Below are 26,269 nucleotides of genomic sequence, written 5' to 3' on the forward strand. Positions count from 1 at the left end.
CATAAGTATGAAATTTAGGTGCTTGTACTTTACTTTAGCATTTTCTTTTCATGTGACTTTATAGTTTAACTCCACTACATTTTAGAGGGAAATATTGCACATTTTACTCCACTACATTTATCTGAGAAGCTTTAGTTACTTTACACATTAAGATTTTTGAGAAGAGATTATAAAATATTATTTTTATAAATCACAGAGTTTATAGAGGGTGAGGCTGTTTTTTCAATTTTTTTTTTTTTATTCAGGGGGGTTGAATGTTGTTTCCTGTTTTATCATTTTTTTCAAATGTTAAGTCTTTTAGGTGTAGGGTTTTTTTATTTGAGTTTTTGGGGGGTATTTCTTTATTATTATTTCAATTTAAATAATTTTGAGTCTTTAAGGTGTAGGGTTTTTATTTGAGTTTTTGGAGGGTGTTTTTTACTATATATTTTTAAATAATTTTGAGTCTTTTATCAGTAGACTTTTAGATATATTTTTTTTATGTATTTTTTTTGAGGATTTTTTTCCTGCATTGGGGATTTTTACTTACTTTGAGTGCATTTTCCTGATTATATTCACTTACTTTTACCTAAGTACTATTTTAGAGTATTTAAAGTATTTTCAAAGTCTGGTATTAGTACTTTTACTTAAGTTAAGAATGTGAATAATTAATATTACTGGTCCAAACCAATTTTGACCAGTAATATTTAGGCCTTGGCTCTATTGCTACACAGCTTACCGCCTAGGTGGATTTTGCTTTAAGTTATCTCCACTGAAAGACACATAGCACCAGGAACATGACTGCTACTGACTGATGGACACTGAATAATGGCAATTTACAAACCACCCCCACCAGAGCTCCTCTCAACGCTGAGCTGATAGAAGCTCCTCCACACCGCCCCGTGTCTCTGTTAAACCACTCTAACTGAGTTAGATCACTCAGCCTGTCCATCTTAAAAGGCACTGGGATGGATGAAAAAACATCTTAAATATACTGGCCCAGAGGTTGGAGCCGTGGTTTATCTGATCTGTAATCAGATGCGGATCCACTTTGTACATGTAGGCTGTCTCTCTCAGACCCGTCATGGTTGGGAGGAGGGGAACTTTTATTGTATAAAATCCCCCTCCTCTTACATCATTTAAGATCCTCGCAGTGCTTAAAGAATGCTCATGAATTCTACATATTGTTCCTTTTCTATTCTCAAAGTGCCTGAGCGTTAGGCGAGTCTCTACACTCTGCAGTGGGAAGGGAGATTATATAAAGTGTGCTGCAGATGGATGAAGTTGCCATTTGGTTGATGTGTGAGATTAGAATCATTGAGGAGACTCGCGCTGGCACTTCTCTCTCTGACTGTACTCAGAAAGGCAGATTAGCATCTCATTAAAATGAATTGGTCCAAACATCTGTCATTTCCTTTATCTTTTCATTTCCACTGCCGGTTTGTTTTTTTGTTCCCAGACAATTGCGTAAGCATTCCAAGCTCAGGCTGAATTTTGTGAGCAAATACTGCTGTGTTTCAGAGGACTGAGACCCACTAGCTGTTTACATCGTCCTATACTGTCTGTTTCACTGCTGAGCTTGTGTCATACAGCTTTTACATCAGTGGTTAAACAGATCGGTAATGTGTCTAAGTAGGCACTATTTTACTTGTCATTATAAGGTAAGAAATAAATCCTAACTCTAATTTTGTATACAGTAAAAATAATGCATATGTCACATCAATGTCATTATCACACAATCATTACCAGCTGTAACAATGTTGCAACAGCTGGTTTTGTTTTCACTCTGTGAGTCTGTCTGAGTGTGTGTGTGTGTGTGTGTGTGTGTGTGTCATTAATGTGGTGCTGATGACACTCTTAAGGCACTGGTTAGGTGGAGGGGAGGTTACCGCAGTTCATCTACACATTCTACCCACATTGTTTTGGAAAAGCTAGTTGAAAACCAGCAAGATATCCCTTTAAATTTCAAAAATTCCCATCAGTCTTCACTTTTTTGTGTACTAGCTAGCAAATGTTAGCATGCTAAGATGCTAAATGAAAGCAGTAAACATGTAAAACATTATGTCTCCTCGGCTGTGACGTCACCGTTCTCACAGGATCCGCACATAGCCAGTTTACACGGCAACGGAAGAGTTGGGGTTTTCAATAAAAACTACACTCTGGAACCTGATATCAGAAGTTTGTGTTTTCAGGCGCCCGAAACGGCGCTGTTCTGTGAATGAGAGGCCAAAGTTTAATGTTTCATGCAAGAACTGTTGCCGTGTAAACGGCCCCTTAGTCTTGCTCCAGACTAATCTGGGAAGAAAAATAATGAAATGTCCAAGAATGAGTTGTAATATTAGAAATTTGGATTCCTCCATGTTATTTGAAAAAAATCAGTAATAGGTGATAAACCCTTTTAGTTTATGTAATGCCGTGACCTTTATTTCATCACAGTCATAAGGACATTTATTTACGTGTACAGCCTTAAGACTGGTGAGGCTCCAAGAGTACTTTGTCTAATTAAAGTTATATCCTAAAATGTGTGTAATTACAAAAGAAACCTGAATAAACATCACTTTTCTTGTGCTGCATTCAGATGCAGTTCAAAAATATTTAAACCTTTGGATTGGTTTGATTTCTTTAGAAAACAAGGGTGAAAAGCCAATGGGCAACTTAGCCAAGAAATGTGCTACAAATTGCAAGCAATTAATATATTTAGAATATTCTATTTAAAAAGCTAAGGATTAAATACTTTTTTCCTGGTCATTTCCTTGTTTGTTTTTCACTTTCCTTTTTTGCCATTTTCAGGTAATTTTCTTGTACTTCTTCATTTATTAATTTTTTCACTAATTTCTTGCAAGTTTTGGGCCATTTCTTCTTAGTTGCTCATTGCCTTTGTCACATATTTTTGAAAGAAATTGAGCCTGAAATTGACTTTCAATTGGTTAAAAATTCAGAGGGGAGAATCGAGAATTTGTGAAACTCACGGCTATGACTCTGCAGTGTCCCTGTGATGTTAATAATTCATTCAGTAAACTCTAAGACATCTTTCCATCAGTTCTGTTTTCTGCCTGCTCCTGTTTGACCGCGTTCAGTATTCGAGCTACACCAAGCCAAAGGTTTCCACTGTATGCTGGAGCTGACACATCACAGCAGTACTTACTCTCTTCTCCACTTCCTCCTCTCTCTATCAGCTCCCCTGCCTCTCTTATCCCCCATGCTCCTCCTCTTCCTGGCTGTAGAATCAATGTCAGGAGAATGAAGACAAAGTATTGATCGCTGTCAGGCTGACTGAAAATGCAGCTTTACTAAAAGCTGTGCTGAAATGAGATTTCACGTTTTCTCTCTACCTACACACAAAGCTGTCAGACAAAACGGGAATTTTTCAGTCATAAAAGAGTTGTAAATGTAATGATGAATTTTGGTATTTTTGCTTTTTACTTTTTGCTTTTCAGTGTCTCTTGTCTACTGTTATTTGTGACTTTTATTTGTCTGCGGTGGCCTACTTCCCTCATGGGCATCATTAAAGATTCATCCCACAGCAAAGTTAGAGAGACGCTGCTGTAGAAGAGAAGGATAATTGAGTGTGTTTTCATGTTCTTTTCATGGCAGTTTTGAACTCTTTGCGTTTGTGTGTGTGTGTCCTCAGATATTAAAGCCAGTGGTTAGTCCTGAAGTCAACCATGGACTGGGCAACAGGAGACTCATTAACTTCTCGCTGTCAGGTAGGACACCAATATGTGTCTTTTACTTTCCGTCCATTGCTGTGTTGCTCTACTGGGACACTGGAAGCTCTTTGATCAAATCGCTCACACACTCTGTCCTCATCTGAACCATCCCCTAGCCTGCAGCTCTCTCTCGTAAACTCTGTCCTCTTAGTGTTGTCTAAAAGCAGCAGTGTGCTCAAATCAATGCCTGCTCAATTGTTCTGTGTCAATACTGAAGCTGAAGAGAGACAAAAACACCAAGTGCACCTTTTTTTAAAGTTAGTAGATTAGATGTACGGGCACTTTATTAACACTTGGATTTGTTGAGTCTGTAGTATTTATTGCAACAGTCTCTTGCCCTATACAAGAGAATATCAAATAAAATCTATCCTCTAGGCCGCGGGTTTGCAAAGTCTGCCATGCAAAGTCTGCCAGTGTGGGCTTCCCCTCAGACAAAAATCCAATTTTGTAATTCTCGTTCCCACCTAAATGTTTTGAGGTATGTAAACAGGAAATATAATGTTTTGTAAACCTTGGTACATACATACAGTATGTATGAGAAGCTGGAACTATGAAATGTTTTTGCATGAAAAATGACTAAAAAATGTATGAAATAAAAAAGTTGCCATTTAATTTTCAAAAAATGACTGAATCAACTAATTGTTTCAGCTGCATTTGTATACTTAAATGTAGTTTGTGTGAAACAATCTTAATTTGTATAGTAGTTATCTAATATTAGCAGTGGAGTAAAAAGTACAGTATTTCAAATAGCTCAGGTTGGTTGAGAGGATCCCACTCTGGCTGCATTTAGACCTCAAATTATGCACAAACAGGTTCAGTCCATTTATATTCCACAAGCAGAGACAAAGCAACCTTGACACAGTTTAGAAAACACATTGAGGGATATTCCAGCAGTTTCTTTCCCATTCCCAGAAAATGCAATAAAAATATAAACACACTGAACAACATGGCTTATCTGTGACAATCATAGAGTGATGGTAGTTAATAGGCAGGTTTCCATTACAGATTTGTGCAAAACTTAAGCAATATTTTTGAAATGTCGATTAAACACAATTATAAACATGATAACATTCAAAGAAGCATGGCGATGGAGGTTCTAAACATTAGTGACTTTATTTCTATTGCAGCCACCACACTAGCAATCATTATTTACAATCCAAGGCCACGTAAGCGTGTTATGTGAGCAATAATGGAAAGGCAAGTCCCTTATACATGAAAGCGGCCACGTACGAGGGATTTCTGGGAGCTGATAGTTCATGATTTCACAGAGGAATTGTGGATTTAAAACTCCTGGATAATCTGTTAAACTTTTGAAGAGTTATTTGTTGCAGTAACAGCTCTTGTGGCTCCTGCTGCATCATGAGGAGAGTCAGTTCCTACCAACAAGCACATAGCCATAGCATCATGTGACCTAGTAAAGACAAAAAGTGTCTCCATTTCAGTTTTTCAAAATGTGTTTTTTTTTAATTGCCTGAAACACCACCTCATGTGAGCATGAAAACAGTTTTTGTGATAAATGGGAGTGTTTTTTTTTTTTAATGTACGTGTTTTCCCTAACACATTTTATATTCGTAATTTCAATTTGCACAATTTGAGGGTTAATGGAAACCTGCCTCTAGTTAGCTTAGCTAGTGAATAACATTTCGCTTCACAAAGGCGGAAAAACTTTGCTCCTCCATGTGTAGGCAGTAATAGTCCACCCATCCGGTCATAAAAGTAATTTTATTGTTGACATTGGTTGAATTTCTCTTCTGTCATTGCATGCATACAGGACTTGTAGTTTTTGTATCTGCAAAATGCTTTGGTTATTTATATGGTATATATATGTATATAAGTTTACTGTTTATATGTGTGTATGTTTTGAATGTCTTAGCCACTGTGCAAAAGTCATCTAAATCACTGAACAGCTGCAAGTCACTAATGAACATCCTACAATACATTAATTTCACTTTTTATCTATTATAACAGAGGACAATCATTGTTGTCTCTCCCTTGCGTTCATGTCCACCTCTTTCAGACCTCCAGGCAGTTGGTTGGTGAAGAAAGGGATGTTCTTCAATCCCGACCCCTACCTGAAGCTTTCCATCCAGCCTGGAAAGCACAGCATCTTCCCCTCGCTGCCTCACCACGGCCAAGAGAAACGCTCTGGAGTGGTCTGCAACACCGTCAACCCACAGTGGAGCACCGAGGTGCGCACACACACACACACACACACACACACACACACACACACACACACACACACACAATCAGTGGCACACACTCACTCTGACACATGATAGATTCCCTTGCTATGTTTAGACCTTAGAATAACAACATTATCTATATTCATAGTGTTAGCTGTATCATCTGTGTACTTGATTGTGGTAAATGCAGTCCTCTATGAGGCTTCAGCAAACAAACTACAGGTCACCTGTTTCTATTGAGCAAGTGGAGAACAGTGTCCCTTTGAGAGAAGTATTTTCTGAGAGAAAAGTGGTTAGGATTCAGTTTTGGTGTAAGAAGTATAGCGGTGATGTGTGTATGTGTGTTCTCTAGTCTGTCAGTTGGGATTTTCCCGTTTTCTCTGACTTTGAAAGGAGATTGAAAGCAAACATTGTGCACATAACTTAGGCACCTGTTTTAGACTCTTGAGTTTTGGTTCTTCCAGTCTGCTGATATTTCAGTCTTATTTTCATCTTGCATTTAAATATTTTATGACATAAAGGCATTCTGAGGGGCTTGATTTATTAAGTTACCATGTTTACAGGTGTTCTCATCTAACTCAAGGTCAAAGGAAAATGCATCTTATCTCATAAGCTGTGTGGCAAACAAATGTTTATGATACTTACATGTTTTGTTCAGCAAAAAAATCTCCGCAAATGAACACCACTTTCACAAATTTTGAAGCCTAAATGTGATCAGATAGATAGCGCTTCTGGCAGAAACATAAAGTCTTTCCTTTTTATTTTGTTTTTGCCTAATTTTTCTTGTGGAACAAAACAAACAATACCAACCAGTAATTTTTCAATCTAAACCACATAAGATAGTATCTCCGTATGTGTGATTCCATGATGTGTAGGCTGTATGGGGAAATTTCAGCGTAAGAACTAAAAGCATCTTAGAATCGTTAGTATAATGGTCAGATTTATTAGGAATTTTGTCAAGGTAATTTGTCCTATTACTGGAGTATTTTTTAAGTTTCTAAAATATACTCAGTACACAGATTGCACCACCCAGAAAAGGGAGGATTGGCTGCTTATTTGGTTCCAACTGTAGAGTAAGAGGATCAATGTAATCCATGAAAATCATGTTTGCTTTGTGGAAAACAAGATCAGCCAATTGATTTTCTCATTTAGGGACTTTTTCAAGGAAACCCATACATTTCTGGAAAGTTCATCGTCAGTCAGTCCTGTCGTGGCGGCAGCAATTTAATGGCATGAGCAAAAAGGCTTGAAGTAATATTAACATTTTACACAGAATGACATTACAAATACAAAGTCAGCAAAACCAAAAGCTTGTTTACCTAATTTGCAAATGATGGTGTGTGCTCTGGAGTTATTAAAGCAATTCAGTTTGTCTGTTAAATACTTTTCAGTGAGTGGTTTAAGTGCTTTCATCTGTGTTAACCAATTTTCAGCCAGAGTTTTTCTTCCAACACACCCGCAAGATGATTTGTCATCCAGTGCTTACATACAAAATATCCTCCAAGTGCTCACAGCCAGGTCAGCCAGTAGGAATCACGGACAGGGGGCAACTTTTTCCACACATCCACTCCAGCACCTCGACCACCCACAGCTTTTAAAATCAATACAGGCAATTTCGATTAAGCTCTTTGCTGTTAGCCTCAGAATGACAGAGACAGAGTCACTTTTTCCCCTCGCCAAGTTAAGCTTTCCTTTTGAGGATTATTTTAGATTCAGAATCAGAAATACTCTATTGATCCTTGGGAGGAAATTATAATTAATTACAGTCACTCTGATGCCAAAAAATAGATAATAATAGCAAGTAGAAATGAGTACACAAAGTATGTAAAAATACAAATACAGTAATAGTAAAACAGTTAGCAAATATTATATTATATGTATTTATTTAAAAACGTATTTATGTATAATGTGCTGAGTATGAACAGTGTGCAAAAACATGCTATCTAAAATAAATGCAGAAATAAATAATCAACAGTAGTATGTGGATATTTAAAATTATAAATATGCATAGTGTGTAAAGTGTGTAAAAATGTCAAGAAATACATTAACAGCTATTTAAAACTAGTTTATGTATGTTTAAATAATAATATGGATAATGTGCTGAGTGTGTAAAGTGTGTAAAAATATAAATGTAAAGAAATACAGTAACAGATAATTAGAGCTAGTTTATGCATGTTTCTAACAATAAAAAGTTTATGTGCTGAAAATGTGTAAAATAAACTGTGCTCAATGCTACAATGCAATGTAGCAGTGTCTAACACTGGTATGTATATTAGTTCAAAATATAAATATCCTTATAATGCCACAATGTACAACAGATATATATATATATGTTGTAATAAGTATATATATATATAGTAAGAATAACAAAAAGAATATATATAATTATTATATATATATATATGTATTATATATATATATATTATATATACTACAATATGTGTATTTAGCCTCTTCTGAACAAGAAAGCATGACATGTTTGGCACCAGTGGATGCCTTTAGTTGCCTGGTTTCATTTCACTCTATCTTTAAAACTGAGTCTGCCACAGCTGCTTTATTTGTTAGCTCATCGCGTTTGTCGTGTTCAGCTTTGCCTGTCATATCTGGTGCTTCTTCATTCTGTTTTTTAGGGTCAGAACTTTGGCCATTGCCTCTCTGCTTTCTTCTCTTTCTTGTTTTCTCTGTATCCTGGCTTTCCTTTTTTAATCCCCTGATTTTTGGTGAGGCATTCTGACTCAGCTGGTCCGGCACATGTTTACTGCACATCTAGCTCCCGTTGTGAAAATGGTGCTGTCCAAACTGGATAGCACAATTTTCTCTGAGGATTGGGTATCAGATGACAATTTGAAGTGGGTTTTGATAACAAGACATTTATTTCTCCTGTAAGTACATATAACTTGTATCATCACAGCCATACCTCAGTAAATAAAGTCTTCTTGATCCCATTCAAGGATCAACCATTATAGACCTTTGTGTGGCCCCCCTGGGCCTTGAGCCAGGGTCGTTTCGACCCTTTGATGCCTACTACGCCAGGCTAAAGGTTTTTTAATTTTAAACTACAAATGTGTAGAGATCACACTTTAACAGACACTGCAGCTTTGTTCAGAGTTCGACTTTTAACTCTTTAAGTGCTTTTACTCAAACTGCACTGTTTAAACCTAGAATTTTCAGTGAGCACACAAGTAAACTGATGCTCATTTTTGTTGAATGGCAAATGTGATCAGCCTTCCTGGACATTACTGAATCCACCATTCTTTGATCATTTTACTGCTTGAAACTAATGATTCATAGTTTATGACTCAATGTTGTTATACTGGTATTTAAGATGAGTAAAATCACCAATGTCAGCTCCTGTCACATAGCCTAATACATCTCCAGTACGTCTTCATCAGTGTCACTGAGGGTTACTGTCATTCAAAGCCCTGAGTGTTCTCTTTCAGAACAAATCAGGAAAAGATTATTTAATATTGTTAACATATTTGAATAAATATCTATGTTATTAAAACTTTAGTTTGAAAATACATTACTCAACCAGAAACCTCAGGACAGATTAACTGTGGCATTTGTCTTTTTGGCATTTTTTCACAAGCTGCATTAGATCATCAAAAAAAGGTGTCCCGAAATGCTTCACAACACGGACACATAAAAACACAAGATGTGGCATTTTCCTCAAATTACGGTGATGTTATGATTAGGACTGAACAATTTGAAGTGAACTGGTGATGCATGATGTTGTGTATTTCAGGTTGATCAGATATGGTTTCAGGCGATGAAATGGACAGGTTGGACTGGAGCATCACTGGGAATTGCTCATTGCTCTGAGAATTATATGAAGCTGTTTTGCTCACTGTCTGCAGTGTTTGTCTCAGAGCACTCTACAGCACAGTCTGTACCATGTATCATGTCCCTCAGGAGACTCCATACGTTGATTTAATATAGTGTCCTGTCCCGGCATGTCTTGGCAGCAGCCGCTCAGCTCAAAGCCACTTTCCTCCTCCAAACTGCTCCCATGTTGAGCAGCTTGCTTGGCAGTAATGTACTGTCGAACTCTAATGGGTCTCCATAGCATGCTGGCTCAGTCAGCTTACTCTCCATACTGCAGCCCAATGCTGTGCAAAGTGAAGAGACAATTCTGCATCAGTATATAATAAGGATGAATAATGACATATTATTAACATGCAAAAATAACCCATGACAAGAATAGATCCTTGCAAACTGGAAAGCACCACCCATGGAATTACGTCCTTTTTGCAGATATCATCTGTAATAGTGTTGCTATGAAGCTATTTTTGAATAATTAATGCATAAATATAAATAGCTTTATCAATATATTAGATCAATGTTGACCCAGATCAGTGTCATTTACCTCTAGTGTGCTGGATCTGATATGGTCTGATTAATTGTTAAAGATAAAGGCAGAATTTTACTCTTCCATATAAGGAAGAAATGTTAAAGAGGAACACAAGTAACAGTCTGAAATGCTAAATTTTTACCCACAAATGGTGGTCAAGTCCAGGAGTTATGGATGGGTCCCAGAGGGCCCTGTTATGACTGTGCAATGTCCCAGAGAAATTATCTGTCACCCTCTGTGACAGCTAGATTTGAGTTTTCTGTCAGGGAATCACTTTTCTGTACGAGTTTCATTCAGTGTGTTGCTTCGCCTCAGGCTACAGTATGCTGGCCTGATAGTCATTTTTGCAATTAAATTTTTCTGTGACTGTGGACATTCTGGAAATAGGCTGAGCAAGAACAGCCTGGATAGTGTTTTTGTGCAGATATAATGGAAATAACTAAAATATTAAAGAGGGATAACATAAATATGTGTGCCCCTCTATGAGAAAAGACCAGTCTCTTTTTTTCCTGCCTGTTACACTGTCTGTACAAGGCAAGACTGTTATGCTGTTATTCCGCTTTGCCGTTCTGTGTAAAAGGTTTGATCGACAAATGGGGGATAGAGTTGTCTTGACTTTAAGCCCGCAGTGGACATGTTAACAGCACTGAATCGACCTCTGTGTAAAAGGGACTCATCTGCTGTCTCATCTATGGAATAAAAGTAAATAAAATTTCTGTTTGTACAAAGGGAAATGGTTTTCAGCTTACAGAAATTCACAGGAGGTATCACTGTGATACATAGTTACATTTCTGAAGAGCTGCACTTCATGCTTCAGTGTAGTTACGGCATATGGTACACATCTATGGAGAGCATATGCTGTAGGTGACACAGAAGTATAATCTTGCATTATCATAACACCTGCCTCTTTCACCTCAAGAATGCCAGCATGCTGTCTAAAATCAAGCAGGCGCGGCATGATGCCACCATTGTTTGGTTCTGTGTAAACTGAGCAACGCCAGCACAAAGATGTAAATGACCCACTGTATGGCATTGGTATATAGATAAAGGTTCCATTTAAACATTGTTTCTGATTGGCTAATGCTGAGCATATATATAATTGACCACATGACCCTGTGTGTTTTTTATAGAGGTTATTTGGTAGCATTTTTTATGAAGACCGCATTTATAATGATTTATAAGTGTAGTGTCTTATGGATACTCTTGTTATATCATACTATAAGTCCTCACTACAGTTGATATGCAGATGATGTGTGAATAGTTGAGTTTTGGAATTTATAATGCATTATAAAACCCCATCAGTCAACCTCTAGTTTTTTAATAAGTCAAGGCCATCCATAAGAAACTTGATACTTATAAATCATTATAAATGACATCTAAAATATTTTATGACTGTTGATATAGTGCATCAGTAAGCATTATGTGTGTTTATGAGTGTTGTCATAAAGCATTATGAGTTTTCTATGAATGCCCTCATAATGCATTATAGATATGGTCTTCAAAGAAAGTGGTGCCGGTCATTCCTTCATTTTTCTGTAAGTCGCCTGATCATTTTAACCATTCTTTATCAGCAAGGGTCCTTTTTACTCCCAAATTGGGTCTTAACAGCATAGTGATGAGTGAATTTCAGCCTCTAAATGATGACTTTCATTTTTCCTCCTACTATTCCTCCTCTACTCGTCCTATCCTCTTCTCTCCTCATATGCCTCCCCCCTCCTCTCCCCTTCCATCCTCTGCATCTCTACAGCTTCATTTCACTCCTCTTCCTTGAGATTAACATGGTACTCTGATGCTGCAACAGCACACACTAACTCTCCCTCCGATTTCCTCACTCTCCCTCTCTCTCGGCTGTACAATCTCACCCTCTTTATTGAGTTTGTCCCCCATCCTCCACTCACAAACACACACTTTTGCTCTGTCTGCTCCGTTCTAGCTCATCTTGTAAATTATTCACTCCGTCTCCTTTTATCCTCCTCCTTTATCACTCCGCACACTGATTTCCCCAGCCCAGCCTTTCTTCCCCTCCTCTTCTCATTTTTCTGTCTTCGTAGCAGCACAGTGTCGTCTCATGTCATCTCGTGCAACCAGATGCACTTTTCAAATCTCATTGCGCTCCTCTCCTCATTGTGCTCTCCTTTTCTTGCCCTAGCCATTCATGTTTTAATGTATCTCTTTCAATCTGTCTTCCAGCACTAGAATTGCAAATTAAATATCACAGGATGTACAAGAACACACACTTACAACGACATCAGGAAACCAAACACAGCTAATATGATACACATAAAGTCACTGACTATAATGCTGGCTAAGGCACAGCTCTGTGACAAGGTTAACAGAGGACAGCAGCTGAAATCTCCTGTAGCTGCCACCACAACTAACACACACACACCATCCTATAGGCTTCAATTAAATTTGTGGAGCTTAAACTGCGTAGAATAAAGTCAATACTCAATATGGGATTGAGAATCCATTCAATAGGAAAATGTTAATAACCACAAAAGAGCTTAATGTGATTGTTTGTCCCTGGTTTGAATATATATATTCTTTCGAGAACTTGGGGGGTGTCACGGTATTACAGTACACCAGAGTGTTTCGAAATCCTGAAGTTTTTTTTGTTGTTGTTGTTTTAAATACCATCATAAATACAGGCGCTCTTCTTTCTGTTAAACTCATTGTATGTAGTGTACAGCACGCATCACCAGAGCTCAGTCTGTGGGATCTACTGGTGGAACAGGAAGCTGAGCTGAAAGACACAGCGACACATAGTGGTGGAGGGACTGTAAACAGCCGGTGGCCAGCAGGCAGAGAGAGAGCGTTGGGAATAACGGCATGTTTTTTTTTACATATAACTTGGTGAATTAAGGATTTATTTAAACCAAATCGGAGCTGTTGATTGTTGGAACAGTGGACTTACTAACGAGATTACTAGGAAGAGTAACTGAGATAGTTAGATAGTGAGTTTTATTTTGTTCCTGTAATTTGAATGCGGTGTGTGTTATGTTGACTAAACGAGGCAAATTAGCCTTGTCAGTCTTCATGACTGAGAGAAAGTTTTATTCCAAAGGTGTACAGCTGTATTTCTCTGTTTAATGAGGAAAATAGATGCGAGAATGTTATTTTTCTTAGCTTGGTAAAATTCCATAAATATATGAAATATAACATACTGCTCAGGTCTAATTCTTGTGTGTATGAGTTACATTAGGTGAAGTTGCTGGTTTTGTTTTTTGACACAGCAGCCAAAAGGTTAATCATTTCATTCGTGTGATGTCACAGAGACCAAAAAGACTTACAGACTTACATTGTGTGGGAGATGTCAGTGGATACATTTTTTTGGCATCACAACCCCTGCATTTGATTTGTTTCTCTATCAGGATTTGATCTATTGGGTCCAGTCACATTTGGAAAGTCTAGAAGAGGCACGAGACTACATCATTTTATCAAACTTCATTAAGTTAGTGGAGCACTAAACCAGAAGTTAACCACACTTAGCCACTGTCATTTTCTGTAGTGCTTGCCCTGTTGACCCTACGATGGCAAATTTTTTTTTAGTGTTTAATGCTTAATATTTGCTGGCAGGGGACCCCTAAACCTGTCTCATACCATGTGTTTCATCCTCAGTGTTGAAGCAAAACCTACACCCTTGAGTTAGTGACATGGAAAACCAAGCAGAATGAATAAATGAAGGATCAAGGAGGTCTGGTCACAGAACCAGTGTCTGCAAGAATTCGAGTTTGACCCTCTCCTATTTATTTTTTATTTTGAAATTTTTGGATAATAATTTAAATGAGAAGCAACCTGTCACACTATCAGTGGCAAATATGATCATACCTCTGGCCTCTGATGATGATAATAGGATAAGGATGGAGGGATGTTTATATGGAGGCATAAATAATAATTACCAATATACAGAATACTTTTGAAGGTTATTTCCATTGTGGATATTTTTGGATTAACACTTCTAATATTTAATAAATTGTGCCAATATTCATTGAAGTATTAAATGATTTTGATGGCAGAAATTTCGAAGCATGTCTCAGAGGGTTCTGAGACAGTGTCCTCTCTGGATTTGATCTTGGTAGGAGGGGAAAGGCTTCGGAGGATTTGGAAAGTTAAAGTTCCAGGCTCTGAAGCCACATTTAAGAAGCTTTGACAGTGATCAGACCCCCGCTGAGAGAGACAGAGAGGGAGGGGATAGGGAATGGGAGAGGGAGATTATTTCATACATCCACTCTAAAACCACATACAACTCCAATTGGATTGAAGAAAGGAAAATGAAGCCTAAATTAAGCGGGTATGACGCTGGAAAGATATTGTAATCTGGCAATATTAACAATATTAACATATTGTTAACAATATTAACATGGAAAATAGTGTGTGGAATTCCCAGATCAGCTACTTGGCCTTTTCAAGTAAACAAAGGGACTGTTTCTTTGTTGTTGTTTTTTTCTTTTTCAACATTACCTGCAGCATGTTAGCACTGGCATTGTGATAATTTTAGCATGCTGACATTAGAATTCAGCTGAGAACAGCCTTACAAAGCCACAAGCATGGCGTCAGTGATGCTCTCAGTCTTGTTTAACCCTTAGGGCCCACTTTAATATTACACATGCTCATATTGCTCTGTGTACAAAATGCACTTTTTTAAAATCAAGCTTAAAAAATATCATACATTAAAATGATTTAATACTTTCATTGAATTCATTTTTTAACCAACATCAGTCCTTATCATTAAAATCAAATATCCATTAAGTTTCAGAATTTTAACTCTTTAAATGCCAGGTTTTTGTCATGATGGCACTATGTTTTTAGATAGAAAAAAAAACTCCCAAAAAAAATGAATACATTTCAATATACTACATACAAATTGGATTATTTATTATTATTTATTTTTTATCACAGCCTGAGATATTTCAATGATTATAATTAGCAGTAACGTTGACTGTGACAGTACACCTAGTGGAAATAGCATGTATTTTCTCCATATGCCAAATGATTTAAAAGAAGTCATCAAGTGAAAAACAGTTAAAATGACAAAGTCAAGGCAAGAGCCCTGAATGACACTAAGAAATAATACAGTGCATGTTTTTTTATGCTTTGATGGGATAAAAATGTCAGTTTGAATGGGTTTCAATGGCAGATTTTTTTGCACTTAACAGTATGAATGTAACAATTTAGTTTACACAGTATTTTTTAGACTTACTGTAGGAGCTGAGCTGCAAATTCCAAAAATAAACAAAAATTCACAATCTTGCCAAAATATATGCCATATGCATGAACACAACTAAAATTATAAAAAAAAAATTAAGAATGCAAAGCACATAAAATGCACCAAACATCCCCTAAGAGGTAATAGTCAACCAAGACCATAAGCATGTCTTAATCTTAACCATAATGGAGACATTGAGTTTAGATATTTTTGTCATTGACTCAACATTTTCCATTTATATCGGTAGTAAATATTATATACTGCAGATTATGCCCACCATGCATACACTAGAAGACTTAAAAAGACTTTGAAAAGTCACACATTATAAGATTTTACAAAGTATGGGGATCTTGCAGGGTCACTATTTGGAAGATTACAGCTAGATTTCTTAAGAGATTATTTCCCATCCTGCACCTGGTGGAAAATATTATATCAAACTCCTTTCAAGAAAAAATACATTTTAACAATTTCTTCTGTGTCAGTAAAAACACAAAACTCTAGAAACACAAGATAAAGAGTGTCACATGTAGAGATTTCAGTCTCTTGGGGTTTCTTAATCTCACCTGCACAACTTTGGCTTTTACTGTTGCATTTCTATGATTTTGTGCATATAAACCTAAAACTTTAAATCGTTTGGCGTTGTCTCTGTTAAAGGCTTACAGATATTATGGTCTAGCTGATCAAAGCTCATCCTAATCCAATGACACAAAGTGATCTAATCCTTATGATGCTCACTCTTCTGTCTGTTTCTCCAGAGGTTTAACTTTGTGTCTCTGCCCACTGACGTCCTGGAGATCGAGGTGAAGGACAAGTTTGCCAAGAGTAGACCGATCATCAAGCGTTTCTTGGGGAAGCTGTCTGTTCCTGTCCAGAGGCTACTTGAGAAACACGCCATTGGGTAAGCTGAGTGCAGTTAGACTGTATTCGTCATCAGTCCAAATATTACTCTTGAGCTTGATGACTCAAGTCTGTAGAGCTTTCCCACATACATCAGCCCACACAGACGGTGGATGAGATGAGGAACGTGGGAGCTTGTTGCCAGTTAAAACCTCATGTGACCATCTGATTTTAGCTATGATTTCACTGGCTTTATTTCAGTCCTCCCATTTTTCTTCCTGTCTCTCCCTGCACTTCTGCTTGACACTTTCTCTTCTTTTTTTTTTTTGTTCTGTCTGTCTCTGTCTTCTGTCTGCAGGGACCGGGTGGTGAGTTATTCGCTGGGTCGCAGGTTGCCAACAGATCATGTCTGCGGCCAGCTGCAGTTCCGCTTTGAGCTGACCTCTTCTATCCACCCAGGTATATGAGGCATAATGCCTTCAAGCAGTAGACATATAATCACTCCTGCTGTCTTCTCTTAGCTGCTAAACTCTCAAGTCAACTGTCTCTCTGTAGGAAAATGTTTTAAACTTTGATGCTTTAAAGAAAACTGGTGATCCGTATACATATATTATCTGTGTACGCAGTCCATGCAGTACTTGGTGTTTGGTTATTAAGCATGTGTATTTGTATACCTCCATGCCAGTGATAGCTGAAGCTGAAGGCATTATTTTTCAGGTTGTCAGTCTGTGTCTCCATCCATACATATTTACAGATATGTGCTGTTCTCAGAGCTTAATTTGAGCTGGATCCTGCCAGAACATGTTTGATCTGGAGCCTATTTCATTGCATCCGACACCTCACTATGTCACTATGAAAATATGTCAATATATTTTTGTCTAATATTTAATGTTGCCTGTCTTGTTAGCCTTTATTTCTTACTGAAGTCGCACAATAATCTCTTGTTTGCCTATTTTAGATGCATTTTAAATCAGTTTATTAATTGAAAAATTTAAATCTAAAAAGAGAGAGAAAACGAGAGAGAGCACGCAGGTCACGCAGCGCACAGAGTTTGGGAGTTTTCAATTCAATTCAATTCAATTTTATTGCCCATTATCACGAAACACAGTTTGCCTCAGAGGGCTTTACAGCATACGACATCCCTCTCCCCTTAGATCCTCACATTGTCTAAAGAAAAAACACTATAACCGGGGGAAAAAAAGGTTTGTTTATTGAATTTCCTCAAACTGGCCAACCAGTAGGACACAAAGCAGGCCAAAGTCATTTCGGCGGATCAATGGTGTGGAAACCCCGGTGAGGTTGCAAAAGGACAGAGAACTGTGTGAGACACGGGGAGTGAAGAAACAAGCAGGGGAGAGGAGGCCGAGGGCTCTGTGGATGTTTTGGTGCGGTCTGCACTAACAGCCTGCACTAACTTCTGGTGTCCACCTTGAAACTGTGCGGATTGTATAGATCCTGTGTGCTTCTGGGGGTAAGATGTGCGTGAAGCATCCATGTTTTCACAGGCATGGAAGTAAACTGCAAGTGTAACTTAAGTGATGCAGGGAGGCATACAACCACATATTGGTAACTGTAGTTGATTTTAGGATTAACTGTCCCTTTAACAGGCAAAATCATCAAATCCAAGTATTACTGTCTAATTTCAAAACAAAACTGTAAGAAATCCGTGCAGCTCTTTTGATTTGTCCATGGCCCAATGATCTAAACAATCTCCTTAGTACCACGTTACTGAGGTCATTATTAATTCAAGAGCTCAAATCTGCAGTTCATGCACATGATTTATTAATTTGTCATGCAGATTAGTATTTTTGTTTCTGTGACACCTGCCAGGCTGCATACTCTGCCATGCAGAGGAGAAGGAAAAGTAAAGATGACACTGTGGCAGAAATCTTCTTTAGTATCAATATTTTTAAAGAGAAGGACATCAAAGTGTGTTTCCAGGTGTTGAAGCGTTCGGCTGCACATGTGATGAAGCGTATAAAGCCTTTAGTGTCTCCAAAGGGAGCTGTGTGAAGTCTGATAAATGTCCTCGAGTGATCCACTGTCCTTAGCGTAGGTTGAAGTCTACAAGTTTGAGAGGGTATTCCACAGTCTAGTCAAAATGTAAAAATGTAAAAAACCCAAACTTGTGCATGCCTAACTGTCAAGAATATAATATACCGGCTTTAATGGCATCTAAGGGGGCAATCAAACAGACACTTTGCACAAGGTGCACCTCCCATCTGTGGGGCGGGGCTGTGTCCGTGGCCAAAAGTAAGATTGACGAGTGGTGTGACTCTGCACCTTGAGCAGAAAAGTTGAACTTTTTTTTTAAACTTCAACTTAAAAAGAGGAGTGCTTGACAGGCGTGTTGCACCATAGGGAAACAGTGGTTTTATCTGTGACATTTCTCTAGCTACTCATCTCGCTGTGATCGGCCCCTAAAACATGAGTTGAGCAGTCATCTAACCTCTTCATGTGCTCTTTTCACAGATGATGAGGAGATCTCCCTGGTCATAGAGTCAGCGTGTCCTGAGGGGGGAAACGCAGCAAACGACCACCACCCACCTGATGAGGACACGCTCAGTGTGGGACCTGACATGCCAGACCTCCCCCTGGACGCCCCTCCTGACCCTGAGACATCGGTGCCACCAGCCCCCACAGCTGAAGCTCCCTCATCTGAGGAGGTCCGTCCTGCTGAGACAGAGGTGGCTGAGGCGACACCAGAGGTAGAGCAAGAAACTGTGGAGGAGGAGAACACAGTGAGGGAGGAGCCCCCGTCTACGGAGCCGCAGGTGGAGCAGGAAGAGGGGGCCTCGGCTGAACAGCAGGAGCAGAGTAGTGGAGAGGGAGGAGAGGAGGGAGGAGGAGAGGAGAGGCAGCAGGAGAAAGAGGAGGTGGAGGAGAGAGCTGAGTCTGCACCACAAGCTGATGAGGAGGTGACAGGTGAAGAGAAGGTTGGGGAGGAAACACAGCCAAAGCCAGACTCTGACAATCCTGAAGCATCAACAGAAAATGGAGCTGCTGCTACTATGGAGACCCCCACAGAGGGAAACACCACCTCCCAGGAGGCCCCTGTAGAAGCAGCAGAAGGGGCCCCACAGGAGATAACGGAGGGAGAAGAAAGAAGCTGTGTCCCTTGCACCTGCCAGTCTATCTTCTCAAACTACAACTCCCATGCTCCCTCAAGACGCAAAAACCGCCCCTGCTCCCTTCCTGTGTCAGAGCTGGAGACGGTGATAGCATCAGCCTGCGGCGAGCCGGAGACGCCACGGTCACACTACATCCGGATCCACCACCTCCTCCACAGTCTCCCCTCAGCCCAGCAAAGAGCTCCCAGCCAGGAGGACGAGGAGGAGACCGGGGAGGGAGAGAACACAAGCAACACTCAAGACACCTCGTCCACATCACCAACGCTGAAAAGCTCCAAAGAGCAGGAGGGGCAGGAGGATGACGAGGAGGAGGATACAACCCAGTCTCCCTCTCAGGTACGTCCAGTTATGGACTTCCAGAGGCAGGTAGAGAACCCAAAATCTGTTCTAAACTTACTGTGTAATCACAAGTGTTAGTCAAATAAACACCCTTTATCTGCACACACTACACTAGTAAGTGTGGCCGAGACATCATCATTCTCACAGGATCCACGCATTGTTAGTTTACATGACAACAGAAGGGGTGGTGTTTTCAAAAAATTATACACTGGAACCTAGTTTCAAAAGTTTGCGTTTTCAGCCACCAAAACGCTGTTGTCTGTGAAAGAAAGGCCAAACTGCAACAAAAGTTTCATGCACGAACCGCTGATGTGTAAACAGCCCCTGGTTGTCTGTCCATGGCACACCCCGCCTCTCGCCCAGATGTCAGCTTTGATAGGTTCCAGTCACCTGCAACCGTTAAGAGAACAAGCAGTTATGGCTAATGAATGAATTAAACCATGTTTAACAAAATATTAGTTGGGTAGTCTCCTACCAAACTAATAATGTCTCCAGTTTTTTATATAGATGACAATGAATCCACCTAAATTGAAGCTTTATCACGCCTTTCTAGAATAAAAATAAGTGTGTCTGTCCCAGAGATAACGGTACATTTAGGTCTCTGGTTTCGGAAATCCAGCAGTGTATGACTGGCCGACTGATTTTTTCCTGGCAAGGGGGTAAAAGCTTTATTTTTGGCCGTTTTAAATGTCTGCAGGTCCCAGAGTGTCCGGGCCCCTGCTGCCGTCGCACCCTACCCCGCAGCCTCTCTATTGAACGCCTCTCTGAGCTAAACCAGCTCCTGGAAGGTGAGGGAGGAGGAGGAGGACACACAGCAGTGAGGAGGATCTCCCCCTCCTGTCTGGAGAGCGAGGAGGGAGACTCCAGTAATGGAGGAGGGAGAAGAGTCGGCGGGAGCACCCACAGACATCCCGGCGAGAACGAGTGCGAGTTCTGTGACACCTCCTGCTACAGCACCTCCTGCTACAGCACTTCCTGTTACAGCACGTCATGCTACAGCAACTCGGGCTACGAGGGGAGGAGCCGCTTCTGTAGCCACACCCGCCTCTCCTCGGTGGACAGCAACAGGCTCTCGGGCAGCACTGTGTTCTCCTCGCAGGACGAAGACGAGGATGAGGAGAGTGCCTTTGAGTCGGTACCTGACGCCAGCCAGACGCCAGAGGGCCAGGAGGCGGGCGGGGCAGGAGGAGAGAGGAGGACGGGGAGGTGGAAGGAGGCCAGGAGAGGAGAGCAGGGGGAGCCAGTGGTGGCGGGGCCCAGCGACAGAAACAACATCGGTGAGCTAAAACATGACCTTCTTATTGGTTGTTAGTCTCAGCTTCATTCTGCATCATAACTTAAACATCAGCTGTTGTGTTTTGGAATCATGTTTTGTCATGTGTGCATGCGTGTATGTTTGTGTTTCTATGTGTCTGCAGCTAAACTCACAAACTACTGGACCAATCATCCTAATATTTTGTGACTTAATGCTCAAGGACCTCTTGTGGTTGTTGTGATTTATAATTTTTTAAAACCCGTTTTATTGTGTGTTTTATACTGTCATAGACAGCTGACTGCTGCTGCCTTCAGGTGCCTTGTCAAGCACAGTGGCACTGAAAACACTATATTGAACACAGTTTTAGCTGTATTGCTTTTCCATATGTCAAAAGATAGTTCAATGGATCGTTCAGTTTGTAATGTGTACCGAACGAAAAGCAATGAACTGAACAGTTCATTACAAATATGTGTATTGTTACACCCCTAGAGCCATTAAACTACAGGTAAGTCCACCTGTCTTTATCCACAGCTTTTCTTTCACAATGACAAAACTGCTTGTCAGTAGGCAAGTTTCCATGATAGATGTGCACAAAATTTAAGCGATATTTTCCTTGTGGATAAAAACACAATTGTGAGATCACTGAGCGATGGTCTGCAACTTCTGTGGCGATACCATTCCAAGAAGCATGGCGATGGACGTTCAAAACATTAGCAGCTTTATTTCTATTGCAACCACCACACTAGCCGTCATTATTTCCAATCCAAGGTGACGTAGGCGTGTTATGGAGCGATAATGGAAAGGCAAGCCACGTTGGAGCAGCCAGGGAGCGGAGGTGATAGTCCACGATATCACTTCCTGAAGATCAGCTCAACTTTGGACGAGTTATGTGATGCAGTAACAGCTCTTGTAGCTCCTGCTGCATCATGAGGGAGCCAGTTCCTACTAACAAGCATATCATCATGTGACCTAGAAAAGTCCAAAAAAAGTGTTTCCGTCGCAGTTTTGTGAAATATGGTGTTTTGTCGTGCGAGTGTAAATATTTTTTTGCGATAAATGGAAGTTGTTTCTAAATTGATCATTCATCGAAGAATTCTTTATTCCATGTAATAAATGAAACTGATAAGAAAATATCATTAACATTGAACAGATAGATACATATTCTGTATGTGACAAGGTTTTAAAAGGAGGCAACAAGCAAATGATCACAATCGGTATGTACTGTTTTTGAGGCATCATATTGATTTAATTGATTCACAATCTTTTTTGAAAAAAAATAGTAATAATAAAAAATAAATTAACAATAAATTGCCTTAGTTAAAAATGTGGACAACTGAGCCACTCAGTTCCAGAAAAAAATGTGGTAGTAAATTTGGTCTAAGCTGCTTCATATGGTCTGCAGTCACATAAAAAATTGACTGGTCTTGTTTCACTGAATATGTCTTCATGTTTTATACTGTATTTGTACATTTTACATGATGCCTGTTATAGACTGGGATAGAAAAGTAGGTCACACACACACACACAGTCTCACAGAAATAAAATGAAATTCCCCTCTTCTGAAATGCAATCAGCACACTGCCGACTCCCTGCCAGGTTTGTTCTTTCTGTTTTTGTTCTTTCCCACTCCTGTTCCCATCAAAACATCAAATTAAATGTAATCTAGGTCCAAACTTTAACAACCATTATTTTGAAATGAAACGTAGAGTTTCTCGAGGTGTCTGTGTTGTAAAGCACATATGATGCACACAAATTCGAAGAATACCAAATACTGTAGCTTCTGTGTTCAGTTTAAGAGTCCTATTTCCATCATAAATGCAGATGATTTTGAATGTGGGTGAAAGGAAGAGAAGATTTGGGTCTTCCGCCTCCTCCAGCATGACATGAATATGGTAAACTGCAGCAAAGAGTAAATGAGGAAGTGAGTGAGTAATGCTGCGTTCAGTGCTGAGTTGTAGCTATTTAGAGAGATCTGCAGAGTGAGTGTTGTTGTGTAGAATAAGTGTTATTTCTGCTTGAAGCTGTTGGAGTTTGTGTTGGTCCTGTGGGTGTGTACAGGACTGCAGCTCTGCTGGAAAACTGGAGTGATCTAAAGCTCTATGCTGAAGTCAGTTAATGTTTACAACCTGCCAGTATCATGTCACATTTTACACATTAAAACACCTCAATTTGAAATAATTATGATCATTAGGGCCCACTTTAATATCTGAGCACAAAATGCACTTCTAAAAATCAAGCTTTAAGAATGTTATACATATTTTTTTTGTACTTTCATTGAGTTAATCTTTTTATCAACATCAGTCCTGAATATACATATCAAATATTCATTCATTTTCAGAATTTCAACCCTTTTAATGCCAAGTATTTGTCATAATGCCTCTACGTTTTGAGATGAATAAAAACACATAAAATGAATTCTTTTCGATATACGAAAGGTTAGGTGTTTTTTTTTTTTCTTTTAATTTTTTGATTATCACAGTCATGGATATGTCAGTGATAAGCAGAAACACATACAAAGTCATTTTTTGTGCAGTGCCAAATACTCACACTCATACCACTGTGCACACAAAATACGCTTTTCAGTATCTAGCTATAAAAATACTACACATCAACATGATTTTCTACTTTCACTGAGTTTATTTTTTTAATCAACATCAGTTATAATCATAAATATCAAATATTCAATGATAAGCATTTTTTTTACCCTTTAAATGGTAGGTTTTTGTTAAGATTCCACTACTTCATTTATTTATTTATTTATTTTACTGATTTCTTGCCAATTTTGGGTCATTTCTTCTACTGTTGCGCTATGCCCCTCTTCCTATGTTTTTGAAAGAAATCAAGCCAGTTGGCTCAAGGGTTAAATTACTGTGTGATTTTCAGGAGGTTGTCGCTGATGTGTGTGCAGTGAGCAGAGGCTGTGTTAAAGACATGTCTAATCATAGTGATGGTGTTTCTGTCCTCCACATCTCTACCTGCTGTCATTACAATGATGTTTCTGTCTTTTGTATTGATGTTTCTGCTAAAGTCCAATCCATTTCTCACCTGCTACAACAATCTTTCTGCCTTGGTGATGTTTGTCTGCCCAGCGGGGGAGTGTGCTCTCATTAACGTGACATTGTATGGTTTCCATTTCCACCAGGCTTACTCCAGCCAATTTAACTGTAGTCCCATCTCTAAACGTGTATGATTCCATTTTACATTTTCCTCATCCTGATCGCACATCCAGTCACAATTAGCATTTTAACAGCAGATAGAAATGCTGTTAGAGGCAAAAGAGACTGCCAGTAACCAATGAGAGAGTCTCTTGATATGGACTGAATGTTGTTTCTGAGATCATTGGTTCCTAGGTAACTGTGATGTCAGGAGACAGTCAATCAATCTTAGTCACTATTCTGTAATAAAATAGAGCTAGGGGTGGGCGATATTTCAAATATACATGGTATCATGGCTTGTTCTACATGCAATATGTAAAATTACTATATTGCAATCATTGAGGATATATATATGTATATATATAACGTTACGGCATTTCTATAAGCCACCATTTTTTCCTTTCTCTTGCTCTCTTCTTCGGCTCTGTCTCTCACAGACACACACAAAGCGGGCTTTTACAGAGCTCTGGACCATGATTTTTTAGTCACATTTTACAACTATGGAGCACAACCGTGATTTGCAAATACTATTAATATCTGAACTGTAGAGCTGCTAGTTTGTTTCCAGCTTGCAGTGACTAAATCGTCACTTTAATGGCGCTGGGGTAACAGTCTAACTTAATGAGTGATAGTGGTGATAGTGTGAGCAGGTGAGGCGTGTGTTTGTATTTGCGAAGCTCTGATTGTGACTATTTCATTACATTTTGTGACTTGCAAATATTTGTAATAAGTGAGCTGTTAGTTCGTTGCCCGCTCACAGTAAATGAATCCTCACAGTTAAAGGCGGCACAGTATCTGTTTAACTGTCTGCCAACACGAACATACACTGTTGACCAGAAGCTTTAAGCATGGATGTACTAAGAAAATCTGGATACAGCCATGGAGGCAGGGGCCCTTTCATACCTGTAAGAGTTGCTCACTGGCGCATGAAGCAAAAAAAATAAAAAGAATGTCTTTCACCTGCTATAAAATACCTGGATCTACGGGCCCATGAGGCATGCGCACTAGAGACATAAAGCGGCCAAGTGTAACTTCCATCTTCAGAGCGACTGATTTCCGTTTTAGAGCTTTGCTAGCTTGAATGTTGGTCTAAAAGAATTAATCTTGTGGCTCTTTTAGACATTCCAACTGCATAGCTAAAATCTAGATAGTGAAGTTAGTTACATAGCGGGGGGTTTGACACTCACAAAGAATTATCCACTGATTTAGAGACATCTCTTTCACAAGGTCAGTCAATGGAGAAAGCTTTTTCTGGGCCCCTGGTCATCACATGATGGACCCGGACAATGTAATTCCACTTTTGGCCACTATTTAAAATTCACATCAGAGCCTGGCACAGTTCATACCTAAAACAAGCCTAGTCCTTCAACATAAAAGCACCATGGGTGCTGGTTTGATTTATTTAATTATAACAATACTTTTAGAATTCAATTATAAAAGTACTTTACTTAACTTCCTTATAATCATGTTTTATTAAATGTTATTATAACAGTAGTGTATTCACCTTCATTATATGACAGTAGCTACTTTATTTAACTTAATTGTAACTGCTTTTGAATAGTTTTGTTTTTAGTAGTTAACATTAGTTTAAAGGACATTTAAAAGTATCAAGACATATATTGTGAATTGCGATATACCCTTAAAATATCATGATATTATTTTAAACCATATCACCCAGCTCTAGATAGAGCAAAAATGTTGGACAACTTTGCAAAACCTCCCAGATGGAAATCATGCACTGTAAAAGTGCCCAGTAAAGACCCAGGGACACTATGGAGAAGCATGTTTAGGAGTGACAATATACAATATGGCACACTTCGCATCCCACGTGAGTTTCGTGTTCCTGGTGTGCCAGGTGGTGTGGTGTCTCCCCAGCTTTCTGGTAATGTATCCCGTGCTGTCTCTCTGGTGTCCTGTAGGCTCAGGCTTCTCCCCTCCTGTTGGCAATCTTCCAGTCCTGCGACCCAGCCATGACCTAAACCATTTTCCTGCTGCCACTGACCAAGCCTTACCTCCAAGTAAGAACCAACACCTCCCAGTCTTACTCTGGAGTCACATCCCTCCTCCCCGGTTTGCTGTCAGTGTGGCTGTCTGTGTGTGTGTGTGTGTCTGTGTGTGTG

At 39.3% G+C, this 26,269-nt stretch overlaps 1 protein-coding gene across 1 annotated transcript in view; it reads left to right on the forward strand.

The window, feature by feature from the left end:
• The window catches only part of LOC121960588 (E3 ubiquitin-protein ligase HECW1-like), a 68,192-nt gene that overhangs the window by 20,928 nt on the left and 20,995 nt on the right, over positions 1-26,269 (forward strand). The window contains 8 exon segments of the mRNA XM_042510370.1: positions 3,611-3,686; positions 5,707-5,723; positions 5,726-5,878; positions 16,188-16,330; positions 16,628-16,728; positions 18,742-19,736; positions 20,437-21,016; positions 26,069-26,167. Coding sequence (XP_042366304.1) covers positions 3,611-3,686; positions 5,707-5,723; positions 5,726-5,878; positions 16,188-16,330; positions 16,628-16,728; positions 18,742-19,736; positions 20,437-21,016; positions 26,069-26,167 — 2,164 coding nt within the window.

This window comes from Plectropomus leopardus, chromosome 21 (genome assembly GCF_008729295.1).
Source record: "Plectropomus leopardus isolate mb chromosome 21, YSFRI_Pleo_2.0, whole genome shotgun sequence".
Taxonomy (NCBI): Eukaryota; Metazoa; Chordata; class Actinopteri; order Perciformes; family Serranidae; genus Plectropomus; species Plectropomus leopardus.